Below are 24,611 nucleotides of genomic sequence, written 5' to 3'. Positions count from 1 at the left end.
GCATGCCTTACTTTTTAATATGTTCTAATACCATGCTAACAACATGTTCAGAATGAGCATCTGTTCCCTGCTGAAAAATCCAGCCTTAACCAGCCTAGGCTGGTTGGCTGGTTTTAGCTGTTTGACCAGCCTGGTTTAAGCTGGACATAGCTGGTTTTGGCTGGGCTCCCATCCTGGCTAAGCTGGTTTTAGCTGGTCATCTCCCAGCCTGACCAGCTAAGACCAGGTTGGAATTGGCTGGAAACCAGCCTGGAAGTGGCCAAAACCCCTCTAAAACCAGCCTGGTCGACCAGCTAAAACCAGCCAACCAGCCTAGGTTGGCTTAAGCTGTTTTTTTCAGCAGCATTGGAACTTATAATACATTATTTTACACTGACTGTGTGTATCTTCAGCCTGTGCTTGTGGATGGAAACACCTGCAGTGCTCCACACACACCTGTTTCAGTCTCGCCGCAGCAGAATGAATGACACGTTCTGCGCTGACAGACCTTCATGACACATCAAAATCAAACATTAAAGGCAGAAATCCTTTTAACGTTCTGACATCTGCAGGTCACTTCCATAACCAAAGCCATGTGCGTTTCATGTCTGTCTTTTAAGACTCACAGAATTATGGAAGGTGAATCCTGCCGATTTTAAATAAATCAAATAAACATTGGAAATTAAGATGAAAATCAGATGAACAATGTCATTTTAAAACACTGTTCGCAAAATATCTGCCAAAATTGATAACGAAATGAAATTATTTAATTTTTATTTTCACTTTGACCACACATCGTCCCTGTCAAATTGATCATTCAAATGAAGTTGCCGATTAAACATTTAATTTTCACTGCATTTCCGCGTCAAAACTGCCAGTATTCAAATAAAAACTGAAAAATAAAATGCAAACACCAATTCAAATTAAAATGTGAATTTAAGCTTTCCTTTTATTGACACTTTTTTATTTCAGTTTTAGATTTCATTTTGAACTTCAACCTGTATGCAAAGCCTATGCTAATCAGTGGGAGGGGCGTATTCAAGTGACTTTGAGTGCTTTCACACAGAGCCCGAGGGTAGAAGCACGGTTTTGATGGATGGGACAGCGTGAGTTACTAGTGTAAATTAGGGCTGTGCAATTAAGCGAAAATCCGATTTCGATTATGGCTTCTAACGATTATGAAAAACCATTAATCGAGATAAACGATTGTTGCATCATATACCAAAAGCGCGAAAGACCGCGTGCTTATGTGTGTGTGCAACACGCGTACACCCATAAGCACGCGGTCGGCATTCGGTCTCATTCGCACACTGAGACAAGCAGAGGAGCGCAGACATCTAAAGTAACCTTAACGTGAGCGCTTTAATGGTCAAATAGGTGTCAAATTGCGGTGATCAGTGATTATTCATATTAACCCTCAATTGCGTAATAAACAAATGAGTTGAGAATCAAAAGACGCGTGAAAGAGAATCCATTAAAGTGACAGTGTGAAATGCTGCCGCCTGTTTTATCATTAATCAAACGACGAGAACATCCCTGACTGCTCCTGACTGAAGGATTTTTGAAGCTAAAGTGTTTTTCTTAGGGTGAAGATGCTTAAAGCACAGTTTGTTTTATATTTTTATTCTGTTGTATTTATTTCTCTTTCCTTTGCAGGGTGGAAAATAACTGTGTGTGTGTGTGTATATATATATATATATATATATCCTCCATAATACACACATTTATTAATTATTCCAACTTGTCTTCCTCGTGATGGAGAATACGTGCATATGTGCCCATTGATTAATCCGTCCCTGCCCATCACTACGTCTAACCTCACAAGCAGCCTTACAGTCATATTGTATATAGGGCTGCTTTGTTGTGGGCTGCTGTATTTGAGTTTGAGGATGGGTAGATGGTTGTGGTAGATGACAGTGTTCATGTGTCCTCTGAATACAAGTTTCAAAAAATGTATGACTGAGTTTTTAATCATACAATATTTATCCTGTTGATTTTAGATGTTGTACCTAAAAAATATCCTCATTTAGAAACTGAAAACTGAAACTAATAAAAACTAAACTAAAACCAAGACATTTTAAAATATAGAAACTAATAAAAACTAAGAAATCTGCCTCTAAAACTGACCGAATTTGAAAACAAAAAGTCAAAACAAAATAGAAACTGAAACTAATGAAAAATCCCAAACTATTATAACCTTGCTACCCAGTGCGCCCTAATAAAAGCAAATATTCAAGACTCAATGGACACTTTCTACACTCAATCTCTCACAGCAGCATTTTCTGATGTTCAGAGTGAGACTCTCTTAACACAAGAGACCACTTTGCTGCATTGATGTCATGTGTGCAGCGTTTCTCCAGTGTGGACGCTGCTCTGACTGTCTGAAACTCTGTAGACACCGATCACGTGTACGATTTCTCTCCAGTGTGAATCCGCTCATGTCTTTTCAGACTTTCAGATTGACTGAATCTTTTGTCGCAGTGTGAACACTTGTACGGTTTCTCTCCAGTGTGAATCCTCTCATGTGTTTTCAGGGATCCTGACTGCCTAAATCTCTTGTCGCAGTGTGAACACTTGAAAGGTTTCTCTCCAGTGTGAATCCTCTCGTGCTGTTTCAGTTCTGCAGCTGACATGAAGGTCTTCACACACTTAAAGCACAGATGCTCTCTCACACCAGTGTGGATCTTCTGATGCCTTTTTAATATGCACTTCAATGTAAAACTCTTTTCACACACAGGACATGAATAAGGCTTCTCGCTTCTATGAACTGCAAGATGAACCTTCAGATGTGAAGCACTCAGAAATGTCTTGCTGCAGTGATCACATTTGTGCGTTTTCTCTCCGGTGTGGATCAACATGTGTCTACTAAGAGATGATGAGGCTCCGAAACTAGTCCCACACTGAGTGCATGTGTACGGTTTCTCTCCAGTGTGGATCCTCATGTGTTTATTAAGGGCTGATGATTGGGTGAAACTCGTCCCACACTGAGTGCATGTGAACGGTTTCTCTCCGGTGTGGTTCATCATGTGTTGTTTAAGCTGTGTGGCTTGGTTGAAACTCTTCCCACACTGAGTACATGTGAACGGTTTCTCTCCGGTGTGGACCCTCATGTGTCTATTAAGGAGTGATGGTTGGTAGAAACCCCTCCCACAATGAGTGCATGTGTACGGTTTCTCTCCAGTGTGGATCGTCATGTGTTTGTTAAGGTTTGATAATTGGTAGAAACCCCTCCCACACCGAGTACACGTGAACGGTATCTCCCCAGTGTGTATCCTCATGTGAATCTCTAGACTCTTTTTGTTTCCCAAAATCTGTGCACACCTTGTGCAAGTGAAAGGATTTTTGTCTCCGTTTTTCACAGTAAAAACACCACATGTCTTTAAAGGAGCTATTTTCCCAGCTTTAACATCATTACCCTCTTCAGTCTCCCCATTTCCATCAATTGGGTCTGAAAAAAATAATAATAAAGTTAAGTCTGCAAGTTTTAGAAAGTCTCTGAGCAAAAGTTTAAGGTAAGTCATTTAAAACACTGGCTTTACAAACTTTAATTTGGATGCACATCTAATCGTATTTAGTTTGGTCTTGTCTGAGTAAATATGTAATAAACTGGGATTCGTAGTGGTTTTCTTGGTTTTCCTCTTACTAAATCAAACTCAGTCAGGAGGTTATGAATATCAGACGAATATACTTTATTGTCGACAATAAAGGAGAACTTTCAGGAGACCCCCAGTAGCATCTCTGTCTGAAAAATTCTGTCTCACTCATGTTCTGGCCTTATTTAAATAGTCTTTTTCAACAGTTGTTTTCCTTTGTACTCCATATGTTACACAAGATCCCTTCTAGTTTAACCCCTGACCCCAAATTCTACCTCTGACATCTGTTTCCTGAGACACCTCAGGCTTTTTACCACTCTCTTTTCATCCCTTTTTTATGACCCTTAGTTGTTTCCTCAGGCCATTTCCCCTTTCTAACGCTACAAAACACTTTAATTGCTTTAATGGTATGCAAGTCTACAAGCAGATTATACACGTATAATTTGAATATGTAGATTAACTTCACACTTTAAAGAGTATAAAATCCACTTCAGCTTCAGTCCCTAATTTTACCCTGTGGATATTTTTAAAGATTTTTAAATGATAAATCAGATGAGCTGTTATCGTTATCCGCTTGTTAAGTGTGACGTCAAGCGAAGCGGCTTCCGGGTCCAAGCGCTCTATTCAACTGAATGGAGAGACTCATGAAATGGTAATAATAAACGTTTACAAAGCGATTTAAGGCTTTCGAAAATCACGATGGCAGTATATATGTCCATGCCTAATATCCGATGGCCAGAAAGTGATTAATTTTTTATGAATTGTAAAATTTTGGGTATTTGTTATGCAGCAAGCCCAGAGATTGTTGTGTACACTATGACTTTATATAAACTTAACTTTAATATGTGACAGGAATAAAACGCGATCATAAACTAATGATTTCTCCACTCAAGTGAATGGCGGCTTGGACCCAGAAACAGTATACATACGTCACAAACACGTCACCACTTAACAAGTGGATTGTTCTACGGCAGGGGTCACCAACCTTTTGGAAACTGAGAGCTACTTCTTGGGTACCGATTAGTGTGAAGGGCTACCAGTTATTAAATAACACATTTTTCCTAATTTACTTTTCATTATATGTTATTAATAATAATTTATCTAAGTGAAGACACTGATCATGTTAATGATTTCTCACAGTAGTTGTCAACAATGATTTAAGAAGTCTATCAAAATGCAACACTACATTTGTCTGAAATAGTTTTTAAAGTTTTTTTTTTAATAATTTAAAGTAATTTTCAATTTTACACCAATGCAAGAGTGATTTAAAAAGAATACCCATTAAAATATTAGATGCAGCTTACTCATATGTGGTGCTATGGTGAGCTATCTTTAGAACAGGCCTGCAGGCAACTCATGTGAACCTGACGGGCTACCTGGCTACCATGTTGGTGACCCTTGTTCTATGGGCTTATTATTAAAGAATCAAGAATAAACACCAACCTACTGACTCTTCAGTATCTTCATCTTTAATTCTGCAGGGTTCTGGATCACTCATGTTCTGTCCTTGCAGATTTCACTTCTTGCTGACGGTCTGATGCTCGTCTTCACTGGTGGGCTGATGGGAAAATTACAGTATTTATACCTGAAGGAGGAGGAGGAGGAGCCTCATTGAAGGAGGAGGAGCTTCAGAAACCCATTCAGTATCTGGTATGACCACCATTGGCCTCACACGGTGCAACACATTTGCATAGAGCTGATCAGGATGTTGATTGTAGCCTGTGGAATGTTGGTCCACAACTCTTTAATGGCTTTGCAAAGTTGCTGGATGTAGGCAGGAACTGGAACACAATGCCATATACATATTGAGCATGGATGGACAAGCTCAGTCCTGGAGGGCTGGAGTTCAGCAGAGTTTAGATTCAACCCTAATCAAATACACCTGCCTATAGATTTCTAGTGATCTTGAAGACATTGGCTGCGTCCAAAACTGCATACTTCCATATTATATAGTACACTAAAATCAGTACGCGAGCCGAGTAGTACATCCGAATTCATAGAAGTCGAAAATCAGTGGGCAAGTAGTACCCGGATGACTTACTACTTCCGGCGAGATTCTGGAGTGAGTATCCCATGCATGCTGCGCTATCCCATGATGCCCCACCAGCGAATTCATGAATGGGAGTGAAGCGACGCAACTGACGCAGGTAGATCCCCTGACCATGACAAAATGGAAATTCCATTCATACTTTTCACGTTCATACTGTAAAGAACGTACCTGTCTAACGGCCGAGTAGTACATTTAAATTAAAATGCAGTACCTACTGACTCTGACGATATCATAACCTTGACTAAAGATATCACGGTATTGTGATCACTGCTCTAAAATATATTCTTATTAAATGTCTGGGTTAAAAACTAAAACTTTTTTCCCCTTTGAAAGATTGATAATATTTTGGAGCACTAAACATGTCAGGCTGAATAATGAAAATGAATCACTGACTTCGCTGTCTTTATTAATTTCAAAAACATTTCTTTACAATTTAAAACGGCATCTTTGGACATATTACATAAAAAATTCAATAAAAAAATCGTACACATGCCTTAGAAACGCTGTTACAGAAGACTGTGGTGGTTTTAAAACCTTGACTTTTCCAAACCTGCTGTACGGTCACTCCTGCTTAGTATAAATGCTTGAAAATAATTTAATTGAAAATATCAATTAGAAACTTAAAAGTGATCAGTTACATTATTTTATGAAGTGATCTAGAAGGTACACTAATTATTACATTTTAAATAGGGTCATTTGTAATCTGTAATCTATTACATTTCTAAAGTAACCTCCCCAACACTGATTACCGGTAATGTTACAACATCTCCTTCTGGAAAATTGCTTGATTTAATTTACAGGTATTTTCTAAAAGGGCCTGTTCACAAATACAGACCAAAACAAAACGTCTGTATGTGTAAACGAGGCTATTAACAATGTGAACAACTGCAAATGACTTTTTTTTTTTTTTTTGTCCTCTGAAAATCATAAAGAAACAAAATATAATGAAATCAAAACAAGTGGGCCAAAAAAAAAAAAAGTTAATTATTTATCATCACTTTTTAAATGCTATAAATGAATACATACATATATATATATATATATATACATATATATATATACACACACACACACATATATATATATATATATATATATATATATATATATATATATATATATATATATATATATATATATACATATATATATATATATACATATACATATACATATATATATATATACATATATATATATATATATATATATATATATATATATATATATATATATATATATATATCTAAACATGTTTTATATTTTGAATGAGGAAATTAAACATGTGTGGACGTGACAGAAAACCTTGCCTTAAAAAGTTTAGAGTCGGCTCTCTGTAGAACAAACATGATTGCTTTTATTTTATTTAATATTTTTGCATTTATGAGGTAAAAGTTTTGTTATGGACGTGACACCTCTCCATTATAGATGTGACCGATGTAAAATTGAACTTGTGTGACTTTGCTAAATGAAATATAATAGTTAGAAAACACTGAAGGAGACATTCTTGAGTAGTTTTTATGTACTGTAAAATACTTGCTTACACCAAAATGTAGAAACAGTTTTGCTTTTTTGGTTGAAGCTTAGTTTTTTTCATGGCAAGGTTGACATTTGCATTAATAATCATTACTTTAAAAGATAATAAAATAATTTATCATTTATCATTTTAAAAGTGATGTATTTTATCTTTTTAAATGTTCTCTGTCATGTTAATAAAAGCAAACTAACTTTTATTGTAGAACTATTATTTGTACTGCAGGCTACATTTATCTGTGTTTGCTTCAGTATGTGTGTAAGAGAGGGATGTATTTTGCAAGAAAACTCCAGAAAAACAAATCATAAAGAAATAAAATACAATAAAATCTCTGTAAACAGGTTACCTTTTCAAGGAAATATGTAAATACATTCTCATGAACACTTACATTCAATAAAGTTGAACAACACTGTGTTTTCCTCCCGTCACACACTGGACCTTTACATCTCTCTTCTCACTATAAAACAAAACAATCCCGTTTCAATTAAATGGTTTAAATTAGGATAAACACCAATATCGCACTTAATATTACAAAATTAAAGAGTCTTTAGCTTTAGCTTAGCTTCCCTTCACGATGCTAGTGTTGGAAATCGCGGCAAAAACAACCAAATCTACAAACATTTGAGCATTAATCACCATAAAAAGGGCTTTTTAAGAAACTGCATGCTTGCGTTGTGCAATAATTCACAAGTTACCGGACTTTGCTGGCATTTCTCAGTCTCACAACAGATGTTTACACCGCATAGAGAAACCTCGCGCTGCTCCTTTAGAGCTCTCGCGTGACTTTGCTCAGTTCACCCATGGGCCTTAAAGGGCCAGCGCACTACAGTCACAACATGGGAAAATTGTGCTCACTTTATGCTGTGTCAGCTATGAAAGAAAATCAGTAGCTAAAACCTGTAGTATTAACTATCATGAACTTTAATATATATATATATATATATATATATATATATATATATATATATATATATATATATATATATATATATCAGAGCTGTGAGTGTACATTTCAACCTGCACATACAAATGTTATCATCACAAGTGCTCACATTTAAATTTGCAGGCTCTCGAGTTTTGCTGTTGATTTGCAAAAATGCAAAGTTTTTTTTTTTTTTTTGCTGTTCTTTCTTTTGTGAAGTAAGGATATTATAACGGCCTGAATGTAGATTATAGCGGTTTTTAACCGGTTTTGATAATGACGGCTAAGAGTACACTCAGTTTTGGATAAGAATTAGGACCTGAACACCACGTGATAATTACAGGCAGGTGTGTTTGATATGCGTTGCAACTGAAATCTGCAGGAAGGCGACTCTCCAGGAACAGGGTTGGCCACCCCTGCTCTACTCATTAACCTCTTAAGGCCCAAGGTGTTTCTTTACATGCATTTTTTATTTCTTTGCTATTTGGGCTTATTGGAACCTAATTGGAATAAAAATCTAAGTATCATCATTTAATATGATGTACTTTTAGAAAAAAATGATGTCCATATATGTAGACTTGTAGTCCAAATGTACTTTTTTTTAAGGGATGCACCGATATGGATTGTTTGGCCGATACCGATAACCGATAATTCTCCAGACTTGGAGGCCGATATGTATAGGCCGATCATTATAAATATTTTAAATTGTTATTTTTATACAGCAAACTTCATAAAAGATTGAACTACTCTTATGAACTGAAGAGTCTATACTCAAAGCAAAAAAGCTACGATTTCAAAATTGCAAGGTGATTATAGACCTATATTCACCATTTCACATAAATCTGCATGTAAAAAAATTACTTCCTTTTCTTTATACCAAATTAACATGTCACGACCTGGCTCAAAGGCAATGACAAAATTAAAGGGAGTACATACACCAGATGGTTTGGTACCAAAAGTATTTATTTAAACATTAAAGAATAATCAAGTGCTCATTTTAGGTAAGCCAAATCAAAGATTAACCAAAGCTGAAAAGAAACAAAACAAAACAAACAGGAGCAAAAGCACGGCTCCTTCTCCAAGCAAACACTGCTGGCTTTTTATAGAGGCGAAATCAGGTGTTCCCAATTGCGCAGATGAGTCTCTGTACTTCCCGCTTCAGCTGATCAGTGGGTTGGTCTAAGAGACTCGTCACAAACATGCACATTGATTGTTGCATAAAAATAATCGTTTAAATAACAAAATGATATTTAATTAACAAGCAAGTTAAATATATTTAAATAGGATAAAAATTAAAGAGCTAAGGACTGAAACCAGCTCAAATGGTCTTAAATAAAACGTGTTACAGGGATGTACACATGTACAAATATGTCATGTCCGAAAAAGTCTTTTTAGAGGTGTTTTGACAGTTTAGAGCCACCGTAAAAGCCAACAGCTAAATACAGATAGTACGTTTAGAAAATGCGGCACACATTCATCCTATTTGGCGTTTTGACATGTCACATGTAGGTGCTGCTTGTCAATCAGACAACGCTTCTGCGCTCGTTCTTGCAGTCAATCGCGGGAAAATGATCGATGAAAAGTTTATGATAAACCGCTGAGAGTTTTACTCAACTGTAGAGGCAGAGTCGCCATCAGAATCAGATTTTGATTCAAAACCTGCATTGAGCTGACTTTATGGCAAACACAGAGCAGAATATAAAGACAGAATGAGCGGCTAGTTAAGAGCCCCTTTGACTTGACTCACCTCTCCCCCATGCTACAGTGTGTGTGTGTGTGTGTGTGTGTGCGGTGACAGCTCTCACACGAGCTCGTTATAGTCAATATGAATATTCCCATCGAACTGAATACTATCTTACATCAACAACACATGACAAGCAACGCGTTGACAATAACAAATAATAAGATTATTATTTTAACGGGACTGGGCTGCGGTTTGGGGTGTGAGTGAAGCGTAGGGAGAGGAAGAGGGAGCATTGAGATCATTTTCTGTGATGTTCCCTCTTTGGACACTAATTTGTTGTACCACATGGAAAGTAATAAATATTTTGGACCAAGTTACATGTGTCCTCTTTCATTCACCAGCTGCAACGAAAAGAGTTCACCCCGAAATTAACATTATTCGGCCCTGCAGTAATAAGTGAATCTCCCCTGCTTTCTCTAACACAACAAAGAGACAGAGCAGGAAAGGTTTACACATGTAATATTTTTTCTAAGGCGATTTAAAGCAAAATACACAATGACACTCAATCAAACACATCTACAATGATAAAGAACGTGGTTACTTACTGAGTTATTAACGCACAGCAAGCCATGCGAAGAAAGGACGGACTTTGAGGGAATAATCAGTGTGAGGAGAGATCCATTATAGTGCACTGGACAAGTCTGAACAAGTTCCGCCCACGCGTGCGCGAGGCAGGCAGGTCTGTACAATTACGTAATTTATCGGCTTAAATATATCAGCCTAATTATGACATCGGATCGATAACGATAATCTTAAAAATAGCATTTATCGGCCGATAACGTTATGGGCGCCGATATATCGTGCATCCCTTCTTTTTTTTTTTTACTTGCTTTGACTATCAGGGAGTAAAAACAAACATTTCCCCCATTTTGGACAGTTCAAAATCGTGTTTGGGACATTTTATATGCTGCGAAACAGTTACAGGATGATACTGTATGTCTCGATCAAAATGTAAAACATTCAAAGTATTTAAAATAGCCACTTAACAGCTAAAATGTGTTGTCCACATATGTGGACACTCAAGCCCTAGGACAGGGGTCACCAAACTAGTTCTTGGAGGGCCGGTGTCCACAAGCTAATCAAGGTCTAATGCTGCGGTCACACTTGACTTTTCTCCCCATACACTACCGTTCATACGCACGCGAATGCGTCACACTGGAAACGCAGAGTCATGCGTCAAATTTCGCAGGTTGCTGCAGTGCAAAGTTCAAGCTTGGTAAACTCTGACCTGCGAAATCGCATCACTTGACTGCGTGAGACCAATCAAGGATCAAAACACGATCTCTCTGGACAGAAATTTAAAACATGGAGCAATCGCTCGCTTTTTAAAATGTCTAATAAGCTTGTTTAAACACGCCCCTTTTCGTAGCGCCGCACGACAGAATATCGCATGCTCAACCTCTAATGTGACCGCAGCTTTACTAAGTATACTTTAAACACCCAGGCAGCTGTGTTGAGGCAAGTTGGGGCTAAACCCTGAAGGGACACCGGCCCTCCAGGACCGAGATTGGTGACCCCTGCCCTAGGAGGATACCACACAGTGTTCATTCAAGAGAAATACTTTTCACTGGGCCCAGACTTGATATGTGTGTAAAACAATAAAAAAAAAAATGTAAATAAACAAAACAATACCCCTCGTTGCAGGCCTGTGGTCCGTTCTTCGCACATGAATTACTCAATCAGCTGGATTTGGATGTTGACACGATCCAGGATCGTTTCGTTCTCAACTCATTCGAGAATTGTTGTCATAGCAACAGTTCTGGTAGCTCAAACCTGCGTAAGAGCAGGTTCATTTTATATAAACAGGATTAGATCGGGTCAATTCACGCAAATGCTGAAAGTACATACCGAATGCTGATATTTTCTTACAGTAGTTATATACCAGGCCCGGATTGGCTAATCGGGAGGACCGGGAGAATTCCTGGTGGGCCGGTCCGTTTTTTGGCCGCGAGGGCCGGTGTCCCTAGCTCCAGAATCTGTTGCTCTCAGCAGTCACACTTTTTAAATTAATGTATTTGTTTGACCACAGTCTTCTTATTCATTATTTTACCGCAGCTCTGCTTATATATATAACCAGCCTGTAGGTTATTGATGATATAACTCAGATGAGTCACTTCTCACTATACAACTGCTGTGGTCCAGTGGTTAGCACATTAGATTACGACGTCGCCAACCTGGGTTTGATCCTTGTCTTAGTATGTTTTTTTTTTCTTCAATATTTATTGTCAAGGCATATCATAGTGTTAGTGTTGTTAAACATTTGAAGTTCTAAAGCAGCTGTTTTCTAAAAAAAAGACGTGATATTGTAATTAGAAACTGAATTGGAAATGATTTTATTGTAATATAGTCAGTCGTGAACTGAGGTGGCCCGGTCTGAGCCTTGAAACACCAGGGCTGAAAAGGAGTCCCACTCAGGCCCTGTTATATACACTTGGGAAAATATTAAATATATATATTTTAACTATATATAAAGTTTAAAAATATATATTGTTCAACTTATGCAATCTGCACTCTGAAATAAAAGACTGCCACCTGCTGGTTCAAAGTGAAAACTTATTGATTTGACCTTTTTAGATACATACGCGTCCATGCACAATATTCCACAACAAAAAATGGTGCAGTCATGCACATGTTTTGACAGTGAATATGCCGGTGATTTGATGCTTGGCAAAAGTTGCAGACACCTTTACAGATATAAAATGCTTTATTGATGCAAAACATATTTATAGTTATTACTTACGCCGATTAAAAAAACTTGAGTAGGCCTATAGGCTACAAGAATAACGAAAATCTTTTCTCGAACCAGCGACCTTCTTGCTGTGAGGCGACTGTGCTACCCACTGCGCCCTAAAATAAGCAAATATTCAAGACAAAAGGACAGACTTTCTACACTCAATCTCTCACAGCAGCATTTTCTGATGTTCAGAGTGAGACTCTCTTAACACAAGAGACCACTTTGCTGCATTGACGTCATGTGTGCAGCTTTTCTCCAGTGTGGATGTTCATGTGTTTCTTAAGCTGCTCTGACTGTCTGAAACTCTGTAGACGCCGATCACATCTACGATTTCTCTCCAGAGTGAATCATCTCATGTGTTTTCAGGCTTCTAGATTGACGGAAATTCTTATTACAGTGTGAACACCTAAACGGTTTCTCTCCAGTGTGAATCATCTCATGTGATTTCAGGGCTCCTGACAGTCTAAATCTCTTGTCGCAGTGTGAACACTTGTACGGTTTCTCTCCAGTGTGAATCCTCTCATGCTGTTTCAGTTGTGCAGCTGACATGAAGGTCTTCACACACTTAAAGCACAGATGCTCTCTCACACCAGTGTGGATCTTCTGATGCCTTTTTAATATCCACTCCAATGTAAAACTCTTTTCACACACAGGACATGAATAAGGCTTCTCGCTTCTATGAACTGAAAGATGAACCTTCAGCTGTGAAGCCATCAAAAATGTCTTGCTGCATTGATCACATTTGTGCGTTTTCTTTCCGGTGTGGATCAACATGTGTCTACTAAGAGATGATGAGTCTCTGAAACTCGTCCCACACTGAGTGCATGTGAATGGTCTTTCTCCAGTGTGGATCATCATGTGTGTATTAAGGTGTGATAATTGGCTGAAACTCGTCCCACACTGAGTGCATGTGAACGGTTTCTCTCCAGTGTGGATCCTCATGTGTGTATTAAGGTGTGATAATTGGCTGAAACTCGTCCCACACTGAGTGCAAGTGAACGGTTTCTCTCCAGTGTGGATCCTCATGTGTTCATTAAGGGATGATGATCGACTGAAACTCTTCCCACACTGAGTACACATGAATGGTTTCTCTCCAGTGTGGATCTTCATGTGTCTATTAAGGTGTGATAATTGGCTGAAACTCTTCCCACACTGAGTACATGTGAACGGTTTCTCTCCAGTGTGGATCCTCATGTGTTGATTAAGGTTTGATGATCGGCTGAAATTCTTCCCACACTGAGTGCAAGTGAATGGTTTCTCCCTGGTGTGGATCCTCATGTGTTTATTAAAGTGTGATGAGTGACTGAAACTCTTCCCACACTTTGTACATGTGAACAGTTTCTCTCTAGTGTGGATCTTCATGTGTCTATTAAGGTGTGATGATCGGCTGAAACTCTTCCCACACTTTGTACATGTGAACGGTTTCTCTCCAGTGTGGATCTTCATGTGTCGATTAAGGCATGATGATTGGCTGAAACTCTTCCCACACTGAGTACATGTGAACGGTTTCTCTCTGGTGTGGATCCTCATGTGTGTGTTAAGGCATGATGATTGTCTGAAACTCTTACCACACTGAGTACACGTGTGTGGTTTCTCTCTGGTGTGTATCCTGATGTGTTCATTAAAGGATGATGAGTATTTGATACTCTTCCCACACTGAGTACATGTGAACGGTTTCTCTCCGGTGTGGATCCTCTTTTTGTTTCCCAAACTCTGTCCACGCCTTGTCCAAATGACACGATTTTTGTCTCTGTTTTTCACAGTAAAAACACCACATGTCTTCAAATTAGGTATTTTCCCAGCTTTAACATAATTACCCTCTTCAGTCTCCTCATCTCCATCAATTGGGTCTGGAAAAAAATAAAGTCTGCAAGTTTTAGTAAGTCAAAACACTGCCTTTACAAACTTTAATTTTAAGGACATCTAATCATATTTAGTTTGGCCTTGTCTTAATAAATATGTATTAAACTGGGCTTCAGTTAACTGTTATCATTATTGTTCTACGGGCTTATTATTGAAGAATCAGGAATAAACACCAACCCATTTGTTGTTCAGTGTCTTTATGTGTAAATCTGCAGGGTTCTGGATCACTCATGTTCTGTCTTCTTGCTGACGGTCTGATGCTCATCTTCACTGGTGGGCTGATGGGAATATTGCAGTATTTATACCTGAAGCAGGAGGAGGAGCCTCATTGTAAGAGGAGGAGCTTGCATCGAGCTGATCAGGATGTTGATTGTAGCCTGTGGAATGTTGGTCCACAACTCTTCAATGGCTTTGCAAAGTTGCTGGATGTAGGCAGGAACTGGAACACAATGCCATATACATATTGAGCATGGATGGACAAGCTCAGTCCTGAAGGGCTGGAGTCCAGCAGAGTTTAGCTTCAACCCTAATCAAATACACCTGCCTAGAGATTTCTAGTGATCTTGAAGACATTGGCTGCGTCCGAAACTGCATACTTCCATACTATATAGTACACTAAAATCAGTATGCGAGCCGAGTAGTACATCCGAATTCATAGAAGTCGAAAATCAGTGGGCAAGTAGTACCTGGATGACTTACTACTTCCGGCGAGATTCTGGAGTGAGTATCCCATGCATGCTGCGCTATCCCATGATGCCCCACCAGCGAATTCATGAATGGGAGTGAAGTGACGCAACTGACGCAGGTAGATCCCCTGACCATGACAAAACGGCGGATGTAGTACGTCCAAATTTCAATCATAATTTTCACGTTCATACTGTATAGAACGCACTTTTCTAACGGCCGAGTACATTTAAATTCAAATGCAGAACCTACTGACTCTGATGATATAATAAAATTGACTAAAAACATCACGGTATTGTAATCACTGCTCTAAAATATATTCTTATTAAATGTCTGGGTTAAAAACCCTCCAGTGTGGGAAGTCTGGGCTCTCCTCTTACTCCTGCCAGACGGCCTCGGCTGGAAGTAAACAACTCCCTGGGATAAGCAAGATAAGTGAACGCTCTGAAATTCGTGCCCCTGTCAAGGACACCTGCAGGACTCTGGACTATGCAGGCTCACACACACACAAACATATCTACAGATAAACATTCACCACCGATCCCCATCCAAACGCCTTCGTGTGCTTTTACCAACGTGGGGCGTGGGCGGGGCTGTGACTTGCACCTTGAAATGGCTGCTGGACCGGTTGGCTGCCCGCACTCAACGGACTGTTTTCCATTACCCCTGTTCCCACCCCAGTTGTGTCTTACCGGTGTGCTTATGCTAATATAGGGCTGTTTTTCTCCCTTTGTCCCAATCAAGGGCGAGCTGAGGGGGTGTTTTTTTATCCAAATGCATCTTTCTTCGTTTCTAAATGCTACCTCCTATGATCTGTCTCCCCTGAAAAGAGTGATGTTTTGTGTATAGTCAGGGGGGTCCAATTTCGCTATACGAAAGTGTAGTGACAAATAAAGGCTTGATTGATTGATTATGAAAACGAAAACTTTTTTCCCCTTTAAAAGATTGATAATATTTTGGAGCACTAAACATGTCAGGCTGAATAATGAAAATGAATCACTGACTTCGGCTGTCTTTATTAGTTTCAAAAACATTTCTTTACAATTTAAAACGGCATCTTTGGACATATTACATAAAAAAGTCAATAAAAAATCGTACACATGCCTTAGAAACGCTGTTACAGAAGACTGTGGTGGTTTTAAAACCTTGACTTTTCCAAACCTACTGTACGGTCACTCCTGCTTAGTATAAATGCTTGAAAATTATTTAGTTGAAAATATCCATTAGAAACTTAAAAGTGATCAGTTACATTATTTTATGAAGTGATCGAGAAGGTACACTAATTATTACATTTTAAATAGGGTCATTTGTAATCTGTAATCTATTACATTTCTAAAGTAACCTCCCCAACACTGATTACCGGTAATGTTACAACATCTCCTTCTGGAAAATTGCTTGATTTAATTTACCAGTATTTTCTAAAAGGGCCTGTTCACAAATACAGACCGGAACAAAACGTCTGTATGTGTAAACGAGGCTATTAACAATGTGAACAACTGCAAATGACTCTTTTTTTTCCTCTGAAAATCATAAAGAAACAAAATAGAATAAAATCAATAAAACAAGTGGGCCAAAAATTAAATAAATAAGTAAATTATATATCATCACTTTTTAAATGCGTTAAATTATTTTATATTTTAAATGAGGAAAGTAAACAAGTGTTATGGACGTGACAGAAAGTCTACGAGTTTACAGGATACAACATACTTTGTAGAAATTCTGTGAATTAAACTGCACAAGCCAAAAGAAACAACGCTAATAAAAAGGTTTAGAGTCGGCTCTCTGTAGAACAAACATGATTGCTTTTATTTAATATTTTTGCATTTATGAGGTAAAAGTTTTGTTATGGATGTGACACCTCTCCATTATAGATGTGACCAATGTAATATTGAACTTGTGTGACTTTGCTAAATGAAATATAATAGTTAGAAAACACTGAAGGAGACATTCTTGAGTAGTTTTTTGTACTGCAAAATACTTGCTTACACCAAAAATGTAGAAACAGTTTTGCTTTTTTTTGGTTGAAGCTTAGTTTTTTCATGGCAAGGTTGACATTTGCGCATATATATATATATATATATATATATATATATATATATATATATATATATATATATATATATATATATATATCATTACTTTAAAAGATAATAAAATAATTTATATGATTTTAAAAGTGATGTATTTTATCTTTTTAAATGTTCTCTGTCATTTTAATAAAAGCAAACTAACTTTTATTGTAGAACTATTATTTGTACTGCAGGCTATATTTATCTGTCTTTGCTTCAGTATGTGTGTAAGAGAGGGATGTATTTTGCAAGAAAACTCCAGAAAAACGAATCATAAAGGAACCAAATACAGTAAAATCTCTGTAAACAGGTTACCTTTTCAAGGAAATATGTAAATACATTCTCATGAACACTTACATTCAATAAAGTTGAACAACACTGTTTTCCTCCCGTCACACACTGGACCTTTACATCTCTCTTCTCACTATAAAACAAAACAATCCCGTTTCAATTACATGTTTTAAATTAGGATAAACACCAATATCGCACTTAATATTACAAAATTAAAGAGTCTTTAGCTTTAGCTTAGCTTCCCTTCACGATGCTAGTGTTAGAAATCGCGGCAAAAACAACCAAATCTACTGCCATGCGAACATTAAGCACCTCAAAAAGGGCTTTTTAAGTCACTGCATGCTTGTGTTGTGCAATAATTCACAAGTTACCGGACTTTGCTGGCATTTCTCAGTCTCACAACAGATGTTTACACCGCATAGAGAAACCTCGCGCTGCTCCTTTAGAGCTCTCGCGTGACTTTGCTCAGTTCACCCATGGGCCTTAAAGGGCCAGCGCACTACATTCACAACATGGGAATGCTCACTTTATGCTGTGTGTCAACTAAGCATGTGCTGGTTTTAAACTCTGACGGTGGATAAAATATATAATGATTTAAAGTTTTCATAGTATTGTGATTACTGCTCAAAAATGTGTTATTTTAAAATGTCTGGATATATATACCTTTTCCCCATTGAACACAACATGTTTTATTTTAAGAAACATTTTAAATAATTGGGCTTTTTTATTTTGAACATATCAGGCAAAACTATTTAAATAATTCACTGAATTCTTTAGTTTCAAGATGACAGATTTTATAACAACTTGAAAAGGCAAATAGCTTTCTTTTCTTTAAATATAAGGTAAATCCACTGCACTGTTCTACGGTCTACGTCATGCTTGCTTGCTTGTTTGTTGCTGTAAGCAGTGGCGCAAAAAGGGGGTGTGCAGTATATGCAGCGCATAGGGGCGCCACACATGGGGGGCGCCATTGTGCCAAAACTATTTTTGAAATTATCCTTATCAAAAGTTTCAATTAATAAAAATGTGTTTAAAAAATTATTTTGCATTTTGTACTATAATATTGTACTTTATTAATTTATTTCTACTATGAGTTGCGTTAGTTGGCGCACACGTTTTAATTCAAAATCATTTAACACAATAACATGCAGTCACTCAGCCAAGTGTAAAGTGTTCATGTACAGTAGATGTAAATGTTTAGATTTTTTATTTTTTTCCAAATAAACTTGTTCTTTATTTATTATTATTTATTATTGATTAATTAATTTGCCAAAAGAGAGATCAAAAATTATGTTTATGCAAGTACAGACCTCAAAATATTTCAGATAGCATAGAAAATAATATTTAGATTAGAAATTCCCCTTTATACATTTTATATACTTGATTATAATGATTCTTAACTCTGTTTAAACTGACACATAAATAAAGAGTCAGAATATTAAATTTTTTGGAACTGAGATGTTTATTTATCTTTATATCAATATCTATTTTTTCCCAATATAGATTTTTTTATACATTTATTATGTATCATAATGATACATCAGGTCTTTTGGTAACGTTTTTTGCTCAAAACTATTTCAATTTAGTTACAAAAAAAGTTTGCCCATAACATTTTGTCAGAACTCGCATACCCCTCAGTAAACGTGTTGTTGCGCCACTGGCTGTAAATGACATGTTTGTCAAACAAGTCCTGAATCCCAGCTCCAGCTTGGAACTTTAGAGTGGGCCAAGTGACATTTTAGGTGGGCAAATAAATAAATAAATAAATAAATAAATATACGGTTGAAGTCAGAATTTTTAGCTTTTTTAAATAGTTCCCAAATTATGTTCAACAGATCAAGGACATGTTCACAGTATGTCTGATATTTTTTTTTCCTCTGGGGAAAGTGTTTTATTTCGACTAGAATAAAAGCAGGTTTTACATTTTTAAACACCTTTTTAAGGACAAAATTATTTGCCCCTTTAGGCTATTTTTGTTTCCGATTGTCTCCAGAACAAACCATCGTCATACAATAACTTGCCTATTTACCCTAACCTTACTAGTTAACCTAATTAACCTAGTCCAGTTTCTAAATTTCACTTTAAGCTGTATAAAAGTGTCTTGAAGAATATCTAGTCTAATATTATTTACTGTCATCATGACAAAGAGAAAATAAATCAGTTATTGGAGATCAGTTATTAAAACTACTATATTAGTTACTAATATATTAACTACTATATTGGTATTGAGCAATTAAAACTATTACAGAAATTAGGGAAATGAATAAACAAGGGGGCAAATAATTTAAATACATCACTTTTAAAATGCTATAAATTATTTTATAACTACTTTATATAGGACAACAATTATTTCAAAGCTAATAAAATAATTGATATCATTTTAAAAGTGATGTATTTTATCTTTTTAAATTATCTCTGTCGTTTTAATAAAAGCAAACTAACTTTTATTGAATAACTATTATTTGTACTGCGGGCTATATTTATAGTGTTTGCTTGCTTGAGTATGTGTGTAAAACAGGGGCGTTTGCCAAGTTTTGCAAGAAACCTCCAGAAAAAAACTTGTGGCTCTCCTGCAGATTTTAGCTCCAACGCTAATCAAACACACCTGAACAAGCTAATCAAGGTATACTTGAAATATCCAGGCAGGTGTGTTGAGGGAATTTGGAGCTAAACCCTGCAGGGACACCGACCCTCCAGGACCAAGGCTGTTTCTCAATTCCAAGTACGCAGAGAACGGACTTGCGTTATTCTGGAGAGCGGTCTTGCCAGGTGTCCTCGGAAGAACGAACTCAGGAGACCGCGAGGGCAGAGAACGCGTCCTTTGAGAATTGAGATGCTGCGTTCTTCCTGATGCTCACGTGACCTTCACGTCTTTTAAATGGTAAATTATTTAAACATTATAGCATTCATACAGCAATTTATTGTTTTTCCCCTTTTCAAAATATGTATTTTGCATAAAAACATTATAAATCTATGTTGCACAATATGAATAAAACAGATTTTAATACGAATTTCAGCAAACAAACACCCTTAATGTGTTTATTCCTTTATTAAGATGTTCATGGTGATGTTTACTTTCACCGTTTCATTTAGAGAAACTCCTGAGGTAAATAAATAATATCTCTGAACTTTAAAAACAAATCTAAATAAAATGCTGCGCTTCCCACCTCCAGTCGCAATGACTTCTGGGACTTCCAGAGTGAGTTGAGTTCGGTGCTCAAGTCTGCATCAGTGCGTCATCGATATCAAGAACACATCCGGGAAGTTTCACGCGTTCTCCGTACTTGCGGTCTTGAGAATTGGAACTGAACTTAGGCAGCTGATGATGACGTTGCACAAGAACACGAGGACGCAAGACCGCTGAAGAACGCATATTGAGAAACAGCCCAAGATTGCTGACCCTGCTCTCCAACTATATGGGTGATTTTAATGTTGCAGGTATGTTTAGTGACCAAAGCCGTCTTTTTTCAGCTTTTATTTAAAAAAAGTTACATTTCTGATTTATAAATGTGTTCATCATTTTCATAGATCACTGTAAAAGTGATGGCTCCTCCATCCCTCTGGCTCCACTTTGGGCTGTTTTTGACTAAACTTCATCTCAGGACTCCACTTCTCTAGCTTCATCCCTCTGGCAATGGCAACGCAAGTGCTGATACTTATTTGTTTAATTACCTTCGATTGGCTAAAATCATTCAAATACACATCAAGTTTGTTTTCTACTTGACAATGCAAATGTAGTAAACTGGAAAGAATCTTGAAGCTCAAAGTAAAGAAACTTTATTTGGTAAAAGAAGCAAATTCTCAAGACAACATGAAACTGTCCTAACACATAAGAGACCACGTGGCTGCATTGATGTCATGTGTGCAGCTTTTCCAGCCTGATCTCACGAGAAAACGCAAGTATTTTACGTTTTGGCAGTTTAGTGGCTAATTTGTACGAGTTCAGTCGTAAGAAAATGTATGATTTTAAAAAGGAGGCGTGGCACCTAACCCCACCCCTGAACCCAACCGTCATTGGGGGATGAGCAAATCGTACTAAAACGTACGAATTAGTTCGTACGAATTAGCCACTAAATGAAAAAGTTACGAATTGCCGTGAGATTGTGTTGGCTTTTCTCCAGTGTGGATGTTTGAGTGATTCTTAAGCTGCAACAAGTGTCTGAAACTCTGTAGACACTGATCACATGTGTACGGCTTCTCTCCAGTGTGAATCCTCTCATGTCTTTTCAGATGTTCTGATCGACTGAATCTCTTGTCGCAGTGTGAACACTTATACGGTTTCTCTCCAGTGTGAATAATTTCATGTGATTTCAGATGTGCAAACTTAGTGAATCTCTTGTCGCAGTGTGAACACTTGTACGGTTTCTCTCCAGAGTGAATCCTCTCGTGCTGTTTCAGTTCTGCAGCTGAAATAAAAGTCTTCTCACACTCAAAGCACAGATACTCTCTCACACCAGTGTGGATCTTCTGATGATGTTTTAAATTTGACTGCCAATTAAACCTCTTTTCACACACAGGACATGAATAAGGCTTCTCGCTTCTATGAACTGCAAGATGGACCTTCAGCTGTGAAGCACTCACAAATGTTTTGCTGCAGTGTTCACATTTGTGTGGTTTCTCTCCGGTGTGGATCTTCATGTGTTGAATAATGTATGATAAGTACCTGAAACTCTTCCCACACTGAGTACATGTGTGCGGTTTCTCTCCGGTGTGGATCATCATGTGAGTCTTAAGACTCTTTTTGCTTCCCAAACTCCTTCCACACTGGGTGCAGGTAAAACGATTCTGGTCTCTTCCTTTCATAGCTATATTCCCAGCTTTGACATTGTGTTTTTCCTTTTTACTCTCCTCGTTTTCATCAATTAGGTCTGAAATAAAGAGGGAAAAAAAGTGTTAAAAGTGAAAAGCCTTAGAAAACACTGGCTACACAAACTTTAATTGTTTATGCACATGCTTGAACTATAAATCTGATCGTATTTAGTTTGGTCATATTAAATGTTTATTAAACTGAGCTTCAGTTCTTATTTTTACCATGGGAATATAAGGTGTATTTTTCAATGTCTTTATATAATACATTATTTGTCCTAGTACAATAAATCAAATGAGCTGTTATCATTACTGTTCATCAGGCTTATTATTGAAGGATTAGGAATAATCACCAACCTGTTTGCTCTTCAGGATCTTCATGTGTAAATCTGCAGGGTTCTGGATCACTCATGTTCAGTCTCTGAGGATTTCACTCCTCGCTGAAGGTCTGATGCTCGTCTACACTGCTGGGCTGATGGGGATATTCCAGTATTTACACCTGAAGGAGGAGGAGCTTCATTGTAGGAGGAGGAGCTGAACTGAAGGAGGAGGAGCTTCAGAAACTCTGTATCTGCTGTGACCTCACACAGTGCAACACATTTGCATCGAGTCGATCAGGATGTTGATTGTAGCCTATGGAATGTTGGTCCACAACTCTTCAATGGCTTTGCAAGTTGCTGGATGTAGGCAGGAACTGGAATGCCATATACATATTGAGCATGGAAGGACAAGCTCAGTCCTGGAGGACTTGTGTCCAGCAGAGTTTAGCTTCAACCCTAATCAAATACACCTGCCTATAGATTTCAAGTGATCCCGAAGACTCTGATTAGCATGTTCAGGTCTGTTTGGTTAGTGTTGGAGGGGAACTCTGCAGGCACAGGAGGACAGAGTTTGCCTATGCATGATCTAAAGTATCCCAAGCATGCTCGATCAGTGACCTGTCCAGTGAGTATGCTGGCCACCTCTCCAAAATGCCAGATGCCATTAAATGTGAGCATTTGTCCGCTCAAGTCAGGTACAATGACAAACTACAGTCAGATGGAGACCTCAAATGAGGAGGACAATAATGCGGATAAGCTTCCCTGAGGTGGATTCTGACAACTTTGTGCAGAAATTATTTGGCTGTGAGCAACTGAGCAGCTGTCCCATAGGCTGGTCACAGAAGATCTTGGAGATGAAGATGCCAGATGTGGAGGTTGCGAGGCTGGTTGGACGTTCTTTCAAATACTCTAAAACGCCTATGGAGATGGCTTATGGTAACATTAAATTCGTGGGCAACAGCTCTGGTCAGCCTGTCAATTGCACGCTCCCTCAAAGCTTGCAACTAATGTGGCATTGTGCAGTCTGATAAAGCTGCACATTTTAGCCTGGCCTTCTATTGCACCCAGCCTAATGCTAAACTGTGTGTTAATTGTGCTGTTGTGGAATTACAAACGTATGAAGTTAAATTACCAACTTAATAAAGTATGTAGCTGAAAAGTTATATTCAATGTGTTTTACCTCATGACATTCCAAGAAAGATCAAGTCTGAAAGGCCAAGAGTACGAGACATCAGCCTATTGTCTATATGCAAATCCTGACCATCGGACAGGCTCCCAAAGTAATGCAAATGCTAAGCTGTGCCTTTTGTCTCAATGAAAGTCTGGCCGACACTGTCAGGCTGATTGCACTGATTGTTTTGTTAATTGGGTGAGATCAGGGTGGGTGAAACTTCACAGTTTGGACAAGACCTTTCAACTGTAAGGATTCTCCTGTAAGTGACTGTAGGTCTCTCCATAATAATAAACCCTGAGAACTGTTTAGAAATTACACATGAGAAACGACCACGAGAATTATCCAGCACTAAACCAATAAGCTTTCTTACGGAAGCGTAGAGCTGCCACCCAGGTTAAAAAAAAATCTGAGCTTTATCACGTTTGTACAATATACTTTTCACGTTCTTACAATATAATATCACGTTCTTACAATATAATATCATGTTTGTACAATATAATTATCACGTTATTACGTGAAAACTTTATTGCTTAGGCTACGTTTACCTGGTGCGATCAGAGCGTGAGAAAATGTCTCGTTTTACAGAATTAATTAAGTTCTATTTTATGCTTGGATTGAGACATGGGGAAATTTTGCAGCTACTGATTGTGATTACTAGACCCAGTAATAAAACAGTTAGTGACGTTATGATCCATACTCCATCGCAAGAATCTTTGCATGTCTGCCATTGTGACATTTTCTGTTCCCAGATCTTGAGAGAATCCGGAAAGGTGTCCCAAGCCTCTTTTCAACTTCTGCTATGAAATAACCAGCAATGATTTTGGGATCACTGTTTGTTGAAAAGGCAT

At 37.8% G+C, this 24,611-nt stretch overlaps 1 protein-coding gene and 1 pseudogene across 7 annotated transcripts; both read right to left on the bottom strand.

The window, feature by feature from the left end:
* Positions 1–1,895: 1,895 nt before the first annotated feature.
* On the bottom strand, positions 1,896–7,924 carry zgc:113295. 7 transcript variants are annotated; one of them, XM_068216884.2, is made up of 5 exons: positions 7,852–7,924; positions 7,545–7,613; positions 5,614–5,728; positions 5,016–5,353; positions 1,896–3,427 (listed from the first exon to the last, which is right to left on the bottom strand). In XM_068216884.2, the coding sequence occupies exons 4-5, from the start codon at positions 5,068–5,070 to the stop codon at positions 2,382–2,384; spliced, it is 1,101 nt and encodes a 366-aa protein (XP_068072985.1). In that variant the 5' UTR covers positions 5,071–5,353; positions 5,614–5,728; positions 7,545–7,613; positions 7,852–7,924; the 3' UTR covers positions 1,896–2,381.
* A 4,583-nt stretch (positions 7,925–12,507) lies between these two features.
* Positions 12,508–22,692, bottom strand: LOC108182861 (uncharacterized; annotated as a pseudogene).
* Positions 22,693–24,611: the final 1,919 nt, after the last annotated feature.

The sequence above is a fragment of the Danio rerio genome, chromosome 3 (assembly GCF_049306965.1).
Source record: "Danio rerio strain Tuebingen ecotype United States chromosome 3, GRCz12tu, whole genome shotgun sequence".
NCBI classification, from domain to species: domain Eukaryota; kingdom Metazoa; phylum Chordata; class Actinopteri; order Cypriniformes; family Danionidae; genus Danio; species Danio rerio.
The sequence above is the reverse complement of the archived record's forward strand: the minus strand, read 5'-3'. Positions and strand labels throughout refer to the sequence as shown.

Bases quoted from the DNA above. Each gene is read 5' to 3' on its own strand.
- zgc:113295 (XM_021470569.3), bottom strand. From the start codon at position 5,070: ATGAGTGATCCAGAACCCTGCAGAATTAAAGATGAAGATACTGAAGAG. The intron at 3,428-5,015 runs GTTGGTGTTTAT...TATTTTTTTCAG, and splicing joins AGATACTGAAGAGTCAGTAG to ACCCAATTGATGGAAATGGG.